The 17,976-nt window shown below is 46.0% G+C and overlaps 1 protein-coding gene across 1 annotated transcript in view; it reads right to left on the minus strand.

The window, feature by feature from the left end:
• Positions 1 to 17,976, minus strand: part of LOC129683819 (aldehyde oxidase 2) — a 71,756-nt gene that overhangs the window by 6,169 nt on the left and 47,611 nt on the right. Inside the window, exons 23-31 of the mRNA XM_055616801.1 lie at positions 16,414 to 16,501; positions 14,538 to 14,624; positions 14,226 to 14,417; positions 11,386 to 11,613; positions 7,471 to 7,566; positions 7,021 to 7,149; positions 5,102 to 5,176; positions 3,864 to 3,916; positions 2,941 to 3,055 (exon numbers count right to left, since the gene is read on the minus strand). Coding sequence (XP_055472776.1) covers positions 2,941 to 3,055; positions 3,864 to 3,916; positions 5,102 to 5,176; positions 7,021 to 7,149; positions 7,471 to 7,566; positions 11,386 to 11,613; positions 14,226 to 14,417; positions 14,538 to 14,624; positions 16,414 to 16,501 — 1,063 coding nt within the window. The remainder of the gene's footprint in view (positions 1 to 2,940; positions 3,056 to 3,863; positions 3,917 to 5,101; positions 5,177 to 7,020; positions 7,150 to 7,470; positions 7,567 to 11,385; positions 11,614 to 14,225; positions 14,418 to 14,537; positions 14,625 to 16,413; positions 16,502 to 17,976) is intronic.

Genomic DNA, 17,976 nt, shown 5'->3' on the forward strand with positions numbered 1-17,976 from the left:
TGTGTGTGTGTGTGTGTGTGTGTGTGTGTGTGTGTGTGTGTGTGTGTATGCTCACTGGTTGCTGGGGCCTCAGAAAGCAAGCTCCTGAGCATCTCTGGGCTATGTCGGGAATACCTCTAGGTTATGTCAGGAACATTTCTAGACTATTTCAGGAATACCTCTGGACTTTCCTTTGTATTGATTCTGGTAACATCTTTCTCTGTTTAGTCTTAATATCTGTGCTCCTCCTTTCTAGTCTTTGGAATTGGAAATCCCTCCCTCTTTCCCTCCCTCTGTTTCTCCCTCCCTCTTGTCCTCCCTCCCTCCTTTCCTTTTGTCCTTACATCCTTTGAACAGGTTTTCATGGAACTCAGGCTGGCCTAGAGCCTAGCTGTAAATGGCCTTTTCAAATCCTCTGCCTTGCACCTTTAAAAGGCTGGAATTATAACCATGGAGCACCTAGCTTCATGCAGTTCTAAGGATCAGTATGCAGCCCATGGCTTCCTTCATGATAGGCAAATATTTTATCAACTGGACTATATACCTAGTCCTTCTCTTTGTAGCCTTTGAAATGGAATCTTGCTATGTAGCCCAGGCTGGCTTTGAACTTGTGGTCCTGGGGTCTCAGCTGCTCAAATGCTGGGATTACAGGTATTTCCCACCATGTCCCAGTTGGCAGTTCTAACTCAAATCCTGGTTTCTCGGGCCCTAGAAACTTTCTCAACCTGGGTAGAGGCTGGGACACCTCATCCCTCCTCACTGTACCTCTACCTTTACATTTGGCATGGTCTGTGTTGTGGGTCTGGGAGAGGGAGAAGAGCTGGAGACACTGCAGATGGAGACTTTTGCATACGAGCCACAGACATCCCAGCTGACTGTGCATCACAGAACTGGCCACAGTGGGGCCAGTCATTTAGTGTCTTTGAATAGAACAAACTATTTTAAAGGATCAACATCATACTGAAATTTTTGGATGTTCAGTTATACATATAAGCTGGAAGGCACAGAAAAGACCAAACTTTAACTTCTCTGAGACCTTCAATTCTGGAAGATCTCTGTGTTTGCTCCTTTAGGGATTTACCTTAAAGCCCTCAGGCAGAGCTGACAGATAAAGTAAGGATTGTGTGGAACATATTTATGCTGGAACATATTTGTTGTTTATTTGAAACAGAGGCAGGTGGATCTCAGAGGGTTGGAGGCCAGCCTGGTCTACAGAGTGAGTTCCAGGACAGCTAGAGATGCTGACATAGAAACCCTGTCTCAAAAAACAAACAAACAAACAAACAAACAAAAAGAAATTCAAGTTTAACTAGCCACCTCATGTTTTTATTTGCTAAATTTGGCAACACACCCTTCAGTGTGGAGGGTCTTATGATTAGGTTGTCGCCAAAACCTGCTTCCTACTAAGGTGGAGCCTCAGGAATGCAAAACCTCTAGCGACTTGGCCTTGAGGGGAGCCTGAGGCAGGCTGCTGCACAAATATCATTATCTATCTGTGTCTCAGTGTGAAAAACTCCAGGAAACAGAGTCATGAATAATCTGTGATCATGTGAGTTTTCCTCTTAAAAAACGATTTCAAACTGGGGCTGGAGAGGTGGCTCACTGGTTAAGAGCATTGTTTGCTCTTCCAAAGAACCTGGGTTTGATTCCCAGCACCCACATGGCAGCTCACAACTGTCTGTAACTCCAGGTCCAAGGGATCTGTTACCCTCACACTAACCAATGCACACAAAGTAAAATGAAGCAAATTATTGAAAGACCCCTGCCTCACCCTAAGTTAAACATAGCTAACGCCATTTTGTGGTACACTACTGTTTTGAGAAACTCTGTGGGCTAGATGGGGAACTGGAAAATTACTAAGAAACCCAGCTGTGTCATCCACTTGGGATATCTGCGGTCAGGCTGCCCCAGTTGAGCTAAAAACAACTTGTTGTGACTACCCTCATGGGATATCTGTCAGAGACTGTTCCAACAGAGATAGGGAAAAATAAAATAACAGGTGGCGGGCCACGTTAAGGGGGTCATCATGACCGCGTTGACCACCCAGTTCCTGGAATCTGGTATCTCTGCCAAACTCTGACTCAAATTGTGGTCTCATTTGAATGTACCAATCAGCCCCCTGTAACCATGCTTCTCACTTCTGTAACCACGCTTCTGCTCTAAAACCCTATAAAAACCCCAGCTTTCCACCCAGAGGGCGTGCAAGTCCTCCGAGTGACTTTGTCGCCCCGGGTACCCGTGTATCCAATAAAGCCTCTTGCTGTTTGCATCCGAACGCCTGGTCTCATTGATCCTTGGGCAGGGGTCTCTCAGACGGAAGATACCCTCCGGGGGTCTTTCATTATGAAAATAAATTATCTCACAGAGGGCGGCAAGATGGCTCAGCAGTTAAAGGTGCTTGATGCCTGGCTGACAACCTGACTTTGATTCCTGGGACTCATGTGGTGGAGGAGTGAGTCATCTCTCACAAGTTGTCTCCATGTATGCCATATGGCATGCCCCACCCCCAGGGAAGAATGTACAAATCGTGTTGACATATATCCCAAAGAGATTAGAACTAGAGTTAGTTTGAGGCCAAGCAGAACAATTCAGTTAGAAGCTGAGAGAAGGCAGTTTGAATCAGTCAGCTTGGGGAGGCTCTTGAGCCAGAACAGTTGAGTTGAACCAGCCAGCCAGAGTTTAGAAAAAAACTAGAAAGGGTGAGCATATTAAGCATATTTCAGAGGCTGAAAACCGTCTAGGTTTAGATTAGATTATGCAGAGGTTAGATGCTTCCAGGACTAGGCCTAGGTTAGCAGTAAACCTCTAAGACAACAATTATGTCTGGCAAATAAAAGATACTTTTACAACAATTCCAAGAAAGGACTGAATCTCTCTTCTCTTTTGCATGTTATGTAATGACGCTGGGCTACTTTCCACATGGTTTGTAGATCTAACTTGCTGAGGGCAATGTTGACTCACCCTGTGAGCACCTGTCAGGCAGTCAATTTCAACCTCAGAACACGCAGCTCCATAGACATAGTATGGGAACGGGTCTCCCTCTCCCTTCTCCCAGTCCATGAAGGCCTTGTAGCCCCTGAGGGAATAAAGTTTTTTGGATTGGGGAGAGCACAAAAACAATGTAATTACCATAATTTACAATAATACTTCAGCTGGCTGATGCTTATTTCAAGAAGTTTTTAAAGCTCATTCCTTTGTATTCACCTCAATGGTTATCTGCCATTGTTCAAGAGGATGAACATTTCCTTTTGTACATAAATAAACCACCATAGTTTGGTGATTAATTTGGCTAAATTGTAACAGTAGTGCCATATCCTTCTTGAATTTGATAGTCAGCTCTTCTCTTTGCTTTATGTATTTAATTAACATAAATTTATGTTCCCCTCGCTGATCAACATTGCAACAAAGGCAAGGGATTTAACTCTGCTCCCCAAAATCTGCTTCAAGGGAGAAAGGTTTTACAATAAAGGAAGGGAGACTGGTAAAGTTGAGTGGCACATTAGTTCTGATGATGGTGTCTATTCACTACTCACAATGAAGAACAGTAAGGGCTGAGGGTGTAGCTCAGTGGTAGAGTACTTGCCTAGCATGCACAAGATCCTAGGTTCAATCCCCAGCACCAGAATAAACAAACAAACAAAAAATAAATGTAGATGATAGCAGATAAACCAGAGTGCCTTTAATCCTGTATGAGTTATTCATTGTTGAAATTTATCTAACTATACCACTCAGGCTTATGTGGAGTCATAAAATTAGGGGCCTAGAATAGATGCCCCCCCTTAATTCTATAACACAATCTTATTTATCAGTGAGGGCTGAAGCTCAAAGCAACTGGACTACCTCATATACTTTTAACTAAGCCAAGATATCACTTTGAGTTTTACCTGAAGTATCCAGTAGCTGAAAGACTGATTCTTTGTTCAAAGGCTGCTTCTATCTGTGGAATGGGGCATATTTAAGAGAGGCTAAATATACCACTTACTAGGTGGAAATTCACTTATACATGAAAACTGACACCCGCCCCTCAGTGCAGACCCGTTACAGCCTGTCTTCTCTCAGCTGGCATACTGACACTGTCCTCCGATGGACATTATCAGTCTGGAGTGAACAATACAGACGGAAAGCCTATGCTTTACCCATGGTCTAGGGAGGAAGCTCAAATGTTCCTTGGACAGGAGGTTAGAGAGATGGCTTGTGGTTAAAAAGTACTGGCTGCCCTGGAGGTTGGCCCTGCTTCGGTTCCTAGCACGCATGGTACAGCTCCTAACTATCTGTAACTCAAGTTCCAGGGGACCTGACACCCTCCTCTGGCCTCCGAAGGTGCTGTGTGCAAGACGTGCACTCACATATGTGCAGGAGAAACACTCACACAAACAAAACAGAAACAAATAAACCTTTAAATAAAGGGTATTTGGGGCCAGGTGGCATTGGCAGTGCACATCTTTAATTCCAGCACATAGGGGGCAGAGGCAGGCAGAGCTCTGAGTTCGAGGCCAGCCTGGTTTGCAGAGCGAGTTTCAGAACAGCCAGGACTACACAGAGAAACCTTGCCTCAAAAAAACCCCCAAAAAAACCAAAAACCAAAAACGAAAAACCAAAAAAAAAAAAAAAAGAAAGAAAGAAAGAAAGAAAGAAAGAAAGAAAGAAAGAAAGAAAGACAGAAAGAAAGTGAAAGGTATTTGGTGTTAGTTTTTAAATATTACAATATAAGGTGTGTGAAATAAGAATTCTAGTGAAAAAGTGTAGGACATCATGAAGTTGGATTAAGGGAGTGGTTTCCTTTGAGACATTCCAGGTCTCTTCCTTACTCAGGGCATCACTGTTTTGTGTGGCTATGGAGGCGCTTTTCTTCTTCTGTCCTCCATAAGCAAAGCTGGCTTCTGGATATTCCTCATACACACCCTTTCCTCTCCGCAGGGACTGTCCTTCCCTGTGTGTGCTCTCCACACACACCCAGGACACCTGTATCCCCCTCAACCTTAACAGAAACCCGCTCACTTGGAGAACAAAGCTGTAGATACAGACAGAGAGACTTTCTGTGAGGGTGGGCTGCTCATTGCTGTGGTAGTCAGTGAGGGTTTGGATTGTTGTCTTGCACACAGTGATGAAGAGGAACGCTTACCCAGTCTCTCCATGACCCTTCTGGGTTTTTCTTAATGATGGGCTCAAGACGTCTGAGAAGGATCTGACAGGCGTCCTGACAGGAGAAATAAAGAAGAAAGCCTTGCGGTTAGGACTTGTGGCACTGGATCCTTGGTGACCATGGGTCAGCAAGCATTCACAGAGTCCCTGCTCCTCACACTTTGGGAACAAAAGATAACACAGCCCAGGCTGAGGTCAGCACCAAGTAGAGGACTTGCTCTCCCCATCTCGCTTCACTTCCTATGAAAATACCCTGAATTTCTACTCTCAGATCTTCTTTCACAAACTATCCGGCTTTACTTCCCTCTTTTCTTTTTAACTGCATTTTTAAACTTTATTTTGTGTTTTCCAGTTTTCAAAATAAATAGAACAAACATCATCTTTTCATTCAGATTTGTGCTTGTTACAATGACAAGCCAACATCCCTCTGGGTCTAAAACATTCAACCTTCTGCCAATCCCTCCATTTGTTCCTTTGTCCATCATGAAACTGCTATTTAAAGGCCTCGGCTTTGGGTTTGAAGTGAAAAAATAAGAAAATTGATTTTAAGACATACACACAGACAATACACTTGTACACATAAAATAAAAAGGTAAATCTTAAAAAAAAAAGCAGAACTAGAGCTGGGTGCAGTTACACATACCTATAATCCCCGCATTGCAGAGGCAGAGGCAGAGGCAGAGGCAGAGGCAGAGGCAGAGGCAGAGGCAAAGGCAGAGGCAGAGGCAGGATAATCTCCACAAATCCTAGACTAGCCTGATCTACAAATCTAGTCCAGGACAGCCAAGGCTACACCGAGAAACCCTGTCTCAAAAACCCAAACCAAACCAAACCAAACCAAACCAAACCAAAGCACAAACCAAAACCCCTTTACTTTGCAGGTAGTTAAAACAGTTCCGAGAGAAGGTGGCTCTCGGTGTTCTGGGGGGACACTGGTGGCAACACTGTCTGCTGGTCTGGTCTGGTCCGTAGGAGCTCACCCGGCCAGGGAAACAGGTTCTACACTGTTGGGGCTTAAAGCTTCTTCAGTGTCTTCCAGGAGAGTTCGTGTTCACCCAAAAGCAGTCTCCCTCCTGCACAGCGGCTGGGCATGAGCCTTCCCCGTGGTCCGTGTCCACCAACCTCCCTTGTAGGTGGTCATAGCTGGAGACTAAAACTCTTATTAACGGGTTATGAGTGCAAGCAACTCGCACCCCTTCAGGGTCTGGCTTGGAGTCTTCTTTGTGCACGACTTTGACTTCATGCGACTGAAATGATGAAGCTCAGAGCTTCCTTGAAAGCCACACCCTGAAGCTAGCGGAAGCACCATTAATTAATCTGGATGCCCGACTGACCAAAGACTCCCTCTGGACACAGATCTATGCATGAAAGGAACTTTTGTGTCTGAGCCATATATTCTGGGTCTATGCGTTATCTCACTCTATGCTAGTTGACATATGCTCCCAATGTGTTGGTTGTCGAAGCTTTTGTTTAGAACTGTGGTGGTTTGAATGACAAATGTCTCTGGCATCTGAATACTTGGTCTCCAGTTGTGCTGTTTTGGGAAGGCTTAGGAAGCATGGCCTTGCTGGAGGAAGTATGCCACTGGGGTGTGGGCTTCAGGAGTTCAAAGACTCCCACCATCCCCCACTTCATCCTCTGCTTCCTGTTTGCGGTCCAAGATGTGAGCGCCCGGCTGCTGCTGCAGTTGCCATGCCTACCTACAGCTTGTTTCCTCACCAAGGAGATGGGCTCTTATCTCTCTGGAACCAAAAGCCCCAGAAAAACCCTTCTGTCTGCAAGTCACCCTGGCCACGGTGTTCTATCGCCGTAATAGAAAAGCAACTAATTCAGTGACGGGTCACTTCAGGAAAACCAGAGGTGCGGTGGCGTTCACCGGGGGAGGGGTAGGGCAGTCACCTGCACAGCTCTACCGTTGACATCCGCTCCGATGGACGCTGCCGTGGCAACTGTGTTGGGCACCGTGGCTGTGCTTGTTTCACAGACATGCAGGTGGGACATGGGTATTCTTAATTCACGGCTGGCCACCTGTGAGAAGGGACATATTTCAAACCCAGTAAAGATGTCTAAGGAAACTTAAGCCATTTTGGTCACACCAAAGGAAGTCGGTTTATTTAAGAAACAATCTTTGTTACATTTTAATCTACTTTCTGTGACTGTGTGTGCCGTGGCATCCATATGGACGTCAGAGGACAACTTTCAGTGGGTCCTGGGGATGGAATTCCAGTAGGTTAGACTCCAGTACGTTAGTTTGAATGCACAGTCACCATTTACCTCAAAAGATATCCCAAGTTTCAGACATGTCAACCAAGTGTGGAGAGATGAATGGTTGAATTTTATTTGTTTTACCTGTAACATTTTGGTGTGAATACCTTGTCCCAGTTCATTGCCTCCATGCGCGACCAAGACAGACCCATCAGTGTAGATATGAACGAGAGCAGCTGCCTGTAAGACATTCCAGAAAGCATGCTTTGGTGAGTGCTGGCCATTAGGTATGTTCAGTAGAAGGAATGAAGGAGGGCCTGTAGAGATGGCTCAGGGGTTAAGAGCACGGGCTGATCTTCCCTGAGGAGTCAGGTTCAATTCCGGGCACCTACGTGGCAGCTCACAACTGTCTGAAACTCCAGTTCCAGAAGATACAACTTCCTGTCCTGGCTTTAATGGCCAGTGCATGCACATGATACAAATATATACATTCATGGAAAATACTCGTATACATAAAATGATTTCTAAAAATTTAGAAAAATAAATGGGGTGGTTTCTCAGTCTTCAGAGCAGGGAGGTCAGAGATGTGACGTTTTCTGGCAAGACTTTGCAATTTAGTTGTACTCTATTAAAAGTTGATTTTAAAGAACTTCCCTCTTTTAGGAACCTGTTTTTGTTTTGTTTGTTTGTTTTGACAGAGCTGGCCTAGAACTCCTTATATAAACCAGGCAGGCTCTGAATGGAGAAAAATCTGTCTGCTTCAGTCTCCCAAGTGCTAGGATTAACGACATGTGCCACCCCACCCAACTGGTCCCAACTGTTTGGAAGTCAGGCCCTTGCCTAAAGCAGAGAGCTAATTATAAAGCTATTGAGCTGAATGTTTTCCCACCCTGATCTCTATCTAGACACACAAACAGGAACAAGGTGTGGTTCTGCGTCAAGCTAGTCACAGACGGTGGGGACACAGGCTGCAGTCCAGTCATTTTGGGGCCGAATGCTCAGTGGCTTGAGGGTGTGGAACGTGGGTTCTGTGAGAGCCGGGCAGTCAGATCCAGCCCCCCCTGTGCTCCTCAGGGTCCCCTGAAGTGACAAGGAATGGGGTCAGGAAACTGTCACAGAGGTCCTTCAGGTTCTGGTCTCTCCTACCTCCACTGCGTTCCTGCTCTTGCTTGTGTCTGGATCCCAATCCTACCACAACTCCTCTTGGACCTTAGCTCCTGCTTCGCCGTCCTCACTTCCTGGCTGGCTCAGCCTGTTCTCCAACTGTCCAGCATTTACACTTCCCTCCAACCTCCAGGCTCCACTCTCTTAAGACTCCCTGCAACATCTGTCCATATTTGGGAAAGCGCCATCACCTCCTCCACACTTTCTCTTTCACTATCGGGCTGCAACGATGGTTTCCTCCTCCCGGTTCATGTCGACTTGGAACCTCAGAAGATGTCCTTCCTTGGAAATAGTTTTTGCAGATACAATTATTTAAGATGGCCAGACTAGTAGAAGTGGGGCCTAAATTCCATGACTGGTGTCCTTCTCAGACTCTGGGGGTAGCACCAGGAACAGTGGCCTGTGAAGCCACTGTGGAGGAATGCTACCATAAGCCCACAGAGGCCAGGAGCCAGCAGAGGCTGTAAGAGCATGGAGGCCCTGGAGGCAGAAGCAGCTCTCAGGACTCCTTGTCTTTGAACTTCCAACCTCTAGAACTGTGAGACGTGTGTGTGTGTGTGTGTGTGTGTGTGTGTGTGTGTGTGTGTGTGCGCGTGCGCACGCGCGCTGACCAGCTGACCTGGAATGACACCTTCTGTGCCTGGCCTAGGGTTCTTGGGAACATCAATTTACAGTTCTGTGGGGAAGCTGGAGGCCTTTCAGGTGGAAACTGAAAGTCACCACTCGAGGGAAAGCTTTCGTCTAATGTGGTGACGTAAGAAGTTGGCACCCAGGAAGGGCAGCGGAGGGGCTGCGGTTTTGGGTGAGAAGTGGCTACACTGATGGCAGAAGGAGCTGTAGAGTCGTTTTGAGAGACTAGGCACTTAGCTTTGTTTCCGGTTCCTGGCACGGTACTTCCCAGATCTTGAAGAGTGCTAGCCTTTGCCAGTGAGATACCTGTGGACGTGCCGGGACAGGCGTAGGGTGAGGGGGCAGCTTGTGTGTGTGTGAGCCTGCTGGTGGCAAGGATGTATGTCACCCCATCGCACCTTCCTGGGTTCTGTGTGCTTCCCTGGGGTGAACACCCAGAAGCCAAGCTCATTGTTCCTCCCTAGCGTCCTGCCCTAGGCATCTCTCCCATTGGCTGCTTCTGAGTTGCGCCATCTGTATAAGCTGGTAAGGATGATAGAACGGGAAAGGCTCTCCTGAGCTCTGTGAGTTCTATGAAATCATTACACCGAACCGGCATAGTGAAAAACTCTCAGCTGTCAGTCACGGAGGCAGAAGCGTGACTAGCTGGGGAGCGCCATTTATAGGCAGTGTCAGAAGTGGGTATAATCAAGGCGCTTAACCCTTGACTTGTGGGGTCTACACAAACTCCGGGCAGTTAGTACGATGACTGATTCCATCACCCAGCTGCTCCTCAGGGTAGTCTGATAAAGATACTATATTTGGTGGCAGGGAAAAACCAGGGTCCTTTATGTCTCTGCCATGTATTCAGCCCAGATGGTGGACTTGACCACTACCCTTGAACCTTTCTACGGAATGGTCATACTGGACCCAAGCGGGGATATAACTCCTAAGCTGAGGGCATCTTATCCTACCGTCAGGGGAGCGAGAGCTCTGAGAGGCACGTCTGGGCTCTCCTGGGAAGGGCTTAGGGTTGCCCTGGTTGACTTTGAGAATATCCCAGGAATCTTGCCAAGCGCTCTGTTTAAATTTCCTCAGCCAGTCCTCATTAAGCCCAAGAGCATTACTGTTAGTCTCCCTCTACAGTTGAGGAAGCTAAAGCTCAGAAGGGATGAACAACTTTAGTGTCACACACTTAGCATATGGCAGGCCAAGAGTGAATAGGGGTATCCTGACTTCAGTTGACAAACGATTTGCTTTTATTTCCTTGGGAGGGGGGCTTCCTTTCACAGGGCGAGTGTGTGTGTATATACCCATGTGTGCACGCGTGTGTATGTGTGTAAATGCTTACGTGTGTGCGTGTGTGTATGTAGAATGGAGGAATGCTTTTGATAGTATGCACGCAGTGTTTTGTTGCTGAGTTTTCTCATCTGGGTTGACAGCAGTGAGTAAACGACACCGTTCCTACATTTCTAAACAGTTTTCAGGTCCCTGTAACCCAACAAGATGCAGAGATTTGTCAGCTTAGTCTTGGAGGGTTTTTTTGTTGTTGTTGTTGTTGTTTTTGTTGTTGTTTTTGTTTTCTGAGATGGGGTTTCTCTGTGTAGCCCTGGCTGTCCTGGAACTTTCTGTAGACTTGGCTGGTCTCAAACTCCTAGATTAACCTGCCTCTGCCTCCCATGTGCTGGGGTTAAAGGCCTGCAGCACCACTGCTCGGCTCTGTTCGGAGGTCTTAACCATGTGCGTGCTGCTTTTCTGCCTCCCCTCTGCCTGTGGATGACGTGCCTCTTCCTCTTGCCAATTGACCAGGGACAATTCTGGACCCTGCTCCCTCTTCCCCACCAGAGCCAAGAGATTCCTGGGGTGGTGGCTCTAAGTGCCAGGTAGGTGGTCAGAGAGCAGTGGAATGACTTCTCTGCCTGAGACTTGGCAGGTGTCCCAAGCATTCCTTGCTTGATGGGACACTCCTTCCTCAGCAGAAAACATACCACGGCCCGGCCCTGTGGGCTTCCTTTTGAACAGCATGGAAGCCAGGGCCAGGACCCCGGGTCCTGGCAGCCACGGTGCTGACACTCTCACGCTCTTCAAAGTTTCTTGCCATGGTGACTTTTTCCTACAACCACATGAAGCTGCTCGGGAGACTTCTGGACATTTCTCCTATGGATATGCAGGGAGGGGCTGCCGCTCTGGGAAATGTGGTATTCTCTGAACACCAGAAGCAGCTGGCTGGACCAAGATGGTGTTGGACAGGAGGGTCGCATACCATGCTCTGAGCATGGACCTTACCTGATGGTAGCTTGTTGCAGCAAAGCCCACAGAAAACTTCATGGGGACAACAGCGATGCCCCGCTTCTTCCAGTAGTTCTTCTTATTGAACTCTTCCACTTGCGTCCTTCTGATGTGGAAGGAGGACTTATCCAGACACTCCTTCCAACACCTTATCAGAGGTTCCGGGCTGAAGGCTTGTTTGTAGATGGTTTTATCGACTGTTTTGTACATGTTTTTCTCCCTAATCTGAAACAAGCGTGAAAGTCCATAAATACTTGTGGCAAGGCAGGCTGCCACCAGGAGGCTTAGAAAGCCTTTCTGCTCAAGCACAAACGGGTGGGGGAGGACAGACTGTTTTTTCCCCATTGTTTTTGAATGACATGTGCTCATGGTGCTGCCGTGAGAGTGGTGGGGCTGTTTCTCTTCTCATTATACACCAGCCAGGGTTTCTCTGAAGTGGAATGCACTTGACAGTGGCTAGTCAAAAAAGGACTGTGATGGAAGGACTGGAAAGGTTGGGTTATCTGTCTGTCTGTCTGTCTATATATGTTATGTATGTATGTATGTATGTATGTATGTATGTATGTATGTATGTATGTATATATGTATGTATGTATCCATCCTCCTCCTCATCTCTCTGTTCTCTCTCTCTCCATCTATCATCTACCTACCTACCTACCTATCTATCCTGTATCCTGTGTGCCTCTGTGTGTGCCTGTGTGTGTACATGCCATTCATATGTGGGGAAGTCAGAAGACAATCCATGATAGTCAGTTCTCTCCAGCTACCAGGGATAGAATGCAGGTTGTCTAGCTTGGCAGCAATTGCTTTTACCCACTGAGCCATCTTGCTGGCCCACAGTTTTCAAACAGCAGGGTTTGGAGGATGGAGCAGAGTAAAGAGTGTATGAAAGCCAGGCTCTATCATAAGTAAAGGTTGTTCTGTTGGTGCAAAATTGCAAAACAGAGAACGGCAAAAAGCAGTTCTTCAAGTCTTCTGCACTTGGAATACATAGTTATGTCTTTAAAAATGTATGTTTGAACAGGCTCTGCTTCTTATCCTGGGAATTTTCAACACCCAGAGGAGAGCCTGCTGGAAACGCCTGCTGGAAATGCCTGGGGGTTCTCATTATCTGCAACATATTCTGATAGAAGGAATTGTTGCCAGCAACAACACTGGAATTAGACTAGGCAGGTTATGAAAACTTTTATGTATGTGTGACTTTAGCGTTGGAGCCCAAGGGTTTGTGCATGCTGGGTGAGCTCTCTACCACTGAGCTGCATTCCCAGCCCTGTGAAAATGAGTATTTTTGTGAAAATTTATTTGGTCCTCAGGAACGCTATGAAGTAAATCACATTGTTCTCACTTTATAGCCAAGGAATCCAGGGCACAAAGAGGCCACTGTCTTTGCTCATGCTGTGTCATTTGCTTCAATTACATTTCCATCTACTATTTCTGAAGGTGAACCTAAGTGTCATCTTCTCCAGATCGCTCTCTCTCTCTCTCTCTCTCTCTCAAGTTCCCAATCCTCATCCTAATGTAATGTCTTCCTCTTTTGTGCCCTTGGGCGCTTTTTGTAAATTCTTATAGGGATTTATTATTTTTCTGTTATAGTATTAGGTATTCTCTGGTATGGAAGAAACACTCTGCCAATCAAATGAAAACCTAGAGGTCCCCATTGAATTTAGGGACAAAGATGTTCCAGAGACAACACATAGAGAAATCTTGCTGGAGCAGAGGGTCTGGGTTGAGGATACAGGGTAGCCACGGAGGGAGAGTGGAAGGAGCATATGACACGGATCATGTGACTGAAAGGGTGGGGGATGGAAGCCATCAACAGCCAGTGCTAGAGTCAGCCTGTCCTGGGCAACCTTTATACCCCACAGGTCTTATGTGGAAGCTGTACAGAATAATATTTTCAAATGGTAAATTTTGAACAGTATCTCTGAAAAGCTTTCAAGTGTACCAGCAACCCCATTTCTGTGTGTTTGTTCAACAGACACACCCACCCAAAAGGACAAGATATTATGTACTCCCAGAAATATGTATCAGGGTGTTCATTTCAAGATCACCTTAAGATTCTGTCTGTCTGTCTGTCTATCTATCTATCTATCATCTATCTATCTGTGTTTTTTTAAAACAGGGTTCCTCTGTGTAGCCCTGGCTGTCCTGGAACTCACACTGTAGACCAGGCTGGCCTCAAACTTGGAAATCTGCCTGCGTCTGCCTCCTGAGTGCTGGGCTTAAAGGCGTGTGCCGCCACCTCCAACAACATTTTATTTTTAATTTTTGCATGCATGTGTTTGGGTTTGTGCATGTGAATATAGTGCCCACAGAGGTCAGAAGAGGGCACAGGACTCCCTGGGGTGGGAGCTGGGTGAACCACTGATGTGGGCGCTGGGAACTGAACCCTGGGCCTCTGCAAGGGCAGCATGTGCTCTTAACCACTGTGCCTTCTCTCCAGCCCCAGCACCATTTTAACAGCCTGCACGGGGTAACAAACAACCTGAAGATGTGCCAACAGTGGAGTGGCTAACAAATGATAAACGGAGGCATGGCCACGTCACAGTCATGAAAAAAAAAAAATGAAGTTTTTATCTCCAATTCTCAGCCAGGGTTAATCTGTGCAGTTTATCCCGTGTTTCCTGAGGCCAACAGCAATTCCTTCCTCTGGACAAGGTTGAAGTCTGACACCTCCTGATAACCATTTATTTGTGCTTGGTCTATGATGGCAGACTCCCTTTTCTCAGCAGGGTTCTAAAAGTCTCCCCTAAAATCCAGGACCCGGCCGAACAGAGAACGACACCTTCCTCTCTGAATCCTTATCAGCCTTGGTTATGACCCCATCGTAATCTTACCTTTTCTGGTGGAAGCCCACATTTGGCTGCCACCGCTGTGATGCAGGACTCTGTTACCAGGGCTCCTTGTGGGAAGCCGAACCCACGAAAGGCTGTATTGGACGGTAAATTCGTCATGCATGCGCGACCTCGGAGTCTGAGGTTGCGGATTTTATATGCATTTTCCAGCTTTAGTACAAGAAATTCTGTTACCTAAAGTAAGAGGAGATACCCACATATATTAGACACCACTGCCCCTCCTCCCATAAAGACCGAGGCACTTTGCATCTTATCTACTCTAAAGGGCACAGTTGGTTTCTGACACACACATACCAGTTCTGAGTCATCCAGTGTGCACCCTCCGTTGAGGTAGCACCTGATGTCTAAAGCTTTGATTCGTCCACTGTTCATGAATCCCACCTGTCAAAAATGATGAACATTTTTTTTTTTTTTTTTTTTTTTTACTCATTGCTTAAAACGTATCTGCCAACTATGAGTCACCACCCTTCCGTCCTGAGGAGAATCAAGGGTAGATTTTCTTGTGTGGCACCCTGCCTGCCTGCTGTGGCCTCGTCTTCCAGTGTCTGGTTGAGGGAGACCTTTCTCGACCCAAGTTTTGCTGAGTCCTTTCTTTCCAGTAAGCAATCCTGGCTCCACACTCAGTGCGGGATCCTCAAGTTCTTGCGTGGCTCCCAGAATGTGTTCGCCACTCTCACCCTCTTTATTCTCAGAAGATTCTCTGCCGTTCCATACTGGCTTGCTTTCTAATTTAGTTTGTGGTTTTCTCTTCGTGGGAAAGCCTTTGGGATCCCAGAATTCGTGGAGATGAATCACGGCATCCCTTGTTACAGGAAAGCCTCGGGAACAGAGTTGGAGGATTTACCAGCTGGACTTGTCTTACTGGGTGGCCAAGGTGCTTTATAAAAAGCAATATAGGTAACATAACGATGCACTAATCTGAGGCCGTGGTACAACCAGGTAGGAAATCAGATGTGCATGCTCAAGCGGTTCCTAAAGAAAGCATGTTTTGTAGCCTTATATTCAAACAGAATGGTCCAAAAGACTCAATCACAAATCTGAAAAATACTATCATCTACTAGATGCCAGCAAGTATTTTTTTTAACAGTGTTTCTACTGCAGTTGAAGAGAAATGGAGTGAGTATGCTTTGAAGATTTTGAATTTGCCAGTTAGTGGATTTCTGTTAAAGATTATTTTTGCAATGAAAATGGTCAAATTGTTTCTGAACATTTCAACTACAAAGTGTTATTCTTATAGTCATAAAGTTTGGGCATCTTCTTTCTCTTTCTTTTCTTTGAAGAATCATTAAAAAACATAAATCCTTATTCCTTTTAACACAAGTATGTGTGTCCACATGTCTGAGTGCTCATGTGTACGGAGCCAATGGATAATGTCAGAAAACTTTCTTTCTTTTCCTCCTTCCTTCCTTCCTTCCTTCCTTCCTTCCTTCCTTCCTTCCTTCTTTCCCTCCCTCCCTCCTCTCCTCCCTCCCTCCCTCCCTCCCTCCCTCCCTCCCTCCCTCCCTCCCTTCCTTCCTTCCTTCCTTCCTTCCTTCCTTCCTTTTTTCCTCGAGACAGGGTTTCTCTGCGTAGCCTTGGCTGTCCTGTACTTGCTTTGTAGACCAGGCTGGCCTCAAACTCACAGAGATCTACCTGCCTCTGAGTGCTGGGATTACAGGCGTTCGCAACAGCACCCAGCTAGATTGACTGCATTTCAATTTATTTACCGAGGCACAGTTTCTTGACAAACCCAGACCTCACAGATTTGGCTAGTCTATCTAGATAACTTGCCTCAGGGATGTCCTGCCCATCCTCCTGGGCACTGGGGTTATAGTCAGGCAGGTAGCACCATACTCTCAGGTTTTATGTGGTCCTGAGGATGCTATCTCCAGTCCTTAGGCTTGCATGGCGAATATTTGATCCACTGAGTCATAGCCCCAGTGCCCCCTAAACAGGGCCTTTACATCCTTATTTAAATTTTTATTTCCATCATTAAAAATTTTTTACAATTATACACTAAATTAAAAGCTAATCATAAAATGTCATGGGTGTCCAAAATACATACCATTTTGATTTGATATTTTAGATGCTGATTGTTTTTAGATTTCAGCAAAATAAAAAAAATGACAGAAGCATACAAAGCCACTCAAACAAAATAAGTCATTTTAATAATTTCACTTGTAGTACTTACTTTATATTTTCCAAATAGTGGGTGTCTTCCACCAGTTATTAACATATCATCTTCACGATCCAGAACAAGACGAATGGGGTGGCCAGTCCTGCAGAAAACAAATTTTAGACCTCTACTCATCCATTTGTCCATCCACTCATCTATCTCCGCTTATTTATTCCACTCCTTATTTTACTGTCTTCCCACACCCACTTACAACAAGTGAAGCCCACTCATCCACCATCCACCTCCTATCCATTTGTTCCGCTCATTTAATCCTCTGTACATCTGTCCATCACACCTGAATCTATTAATCTTCACACTATCTTTTAGGCATGATGTTGATTATTGCCTAAGTTACTGTTGTCTCTTTGTAACTCAGTGTTTGGAGGTATGTCTAAAGAGATTAATGTCATATGCCAGCTAAGTTCTGTCCTTATGACTTTCAAAATTGACTTTCACCCAGATCCATCCATTTTGGATATGTCTATTATTAGTTATGGTTGGGGTTATCTAAAACCTACTATGTATTAAAATGTTAATGCTTGTCCCTCATAGATCTTTACAAAAAATCCTCACTTATCCAAGATAACATTGTATAAACCTTGCCTCCCAAATGATCTCTGATTGAATAATAAAAGTTGCTGACAGCCTATAGCTGGGCAAGAAGTGGAAGGTAGGACTTCCTGGTAGGGAGAAAAGAACTCTGGAAAGAGGAAAGAGGAAGGGACACAGAAGTGATTATAGGCCTGGGAGGATAGCTGGACACAGGGCTAGATGAGGCAAGGAGGTTGAGAGTCTGCCCAGTTCAGTCCTAAACCTCAAAAATGAAAAGGTCCTGGTGTTTTTATTTTTATGGTCTAAAAGGCCACCCTGGGACTTAGGTCTTTCTTTATCAGGAGAAGAAAGCTGCCATTCGTCAACAGGTTATAAAGGGAGAATGTGACTGGGTAAATGCAATGCTAACATCAATACATTATACAGTGCCAAGGCTCACAAGGCTCATCCCCTGCTAAGATTGATTCAGAAGGTCTGGGATTTGGATGGGAAGGTGGAATTTCTTTCTTTAAGAAAGTGTGTGCTTTTGAGGCAGGATTTTTTCTCTGAGTAGCCTTGGCTGTCCTGGCTTCACTTTGTAAGCCAGGCTGGCCTCAAACTCACAGCAATGCACCTGCCTCTGCTTCTCTGAGTGCTGGGATTGAAGGCGTGGCCCACCACGTCCAGGTGAGGCAGGAATTTCTATGACCTCAGGGGATCTGGAACACTGCTCTAGGTCACATAGTGTGTGACTGTTGTGTGCTGAGGCTTGATGTATCAGGAGGCACTGGTTCCATGCTTGGCTGCTTAGTGGGGTCACAGCGTAAGGTTTGGAATATAGTGATGTCAGGGCTCATCGTGGCTAGCCTAGGCATTGGGATTTAAATGCCCCATGCCTGGGAAGCAGAAGGTGCAAGTTTTGCTGTGAGTGATAGAAGAGAGAAGTGGAGATGAGATTCCAGCCTTGCTCCTCTCCTCCCCGGGCTGGGAATGAAGACAGACATTCCAGTGTGTAAGGCTTCTGTCTGAGCTACACAGAGGCTGTGA

The sequence above is a fragment of the Psammomys obesus genome, unplaced genomic scaffold (assembly GCF_907164565.1).
Source record: "Psammomys obesus unplaced genomic scaffold, mPsaObe1.curated_primary_1811, whole genome shotgun sequence".
Classification (NCBI taxonomy): domain Eukaryota; kingdom Metazoa; phylum Chordata; class Mammalia; order Rodentia; family Muridae; genus Psammomys; species Psammomys obesus.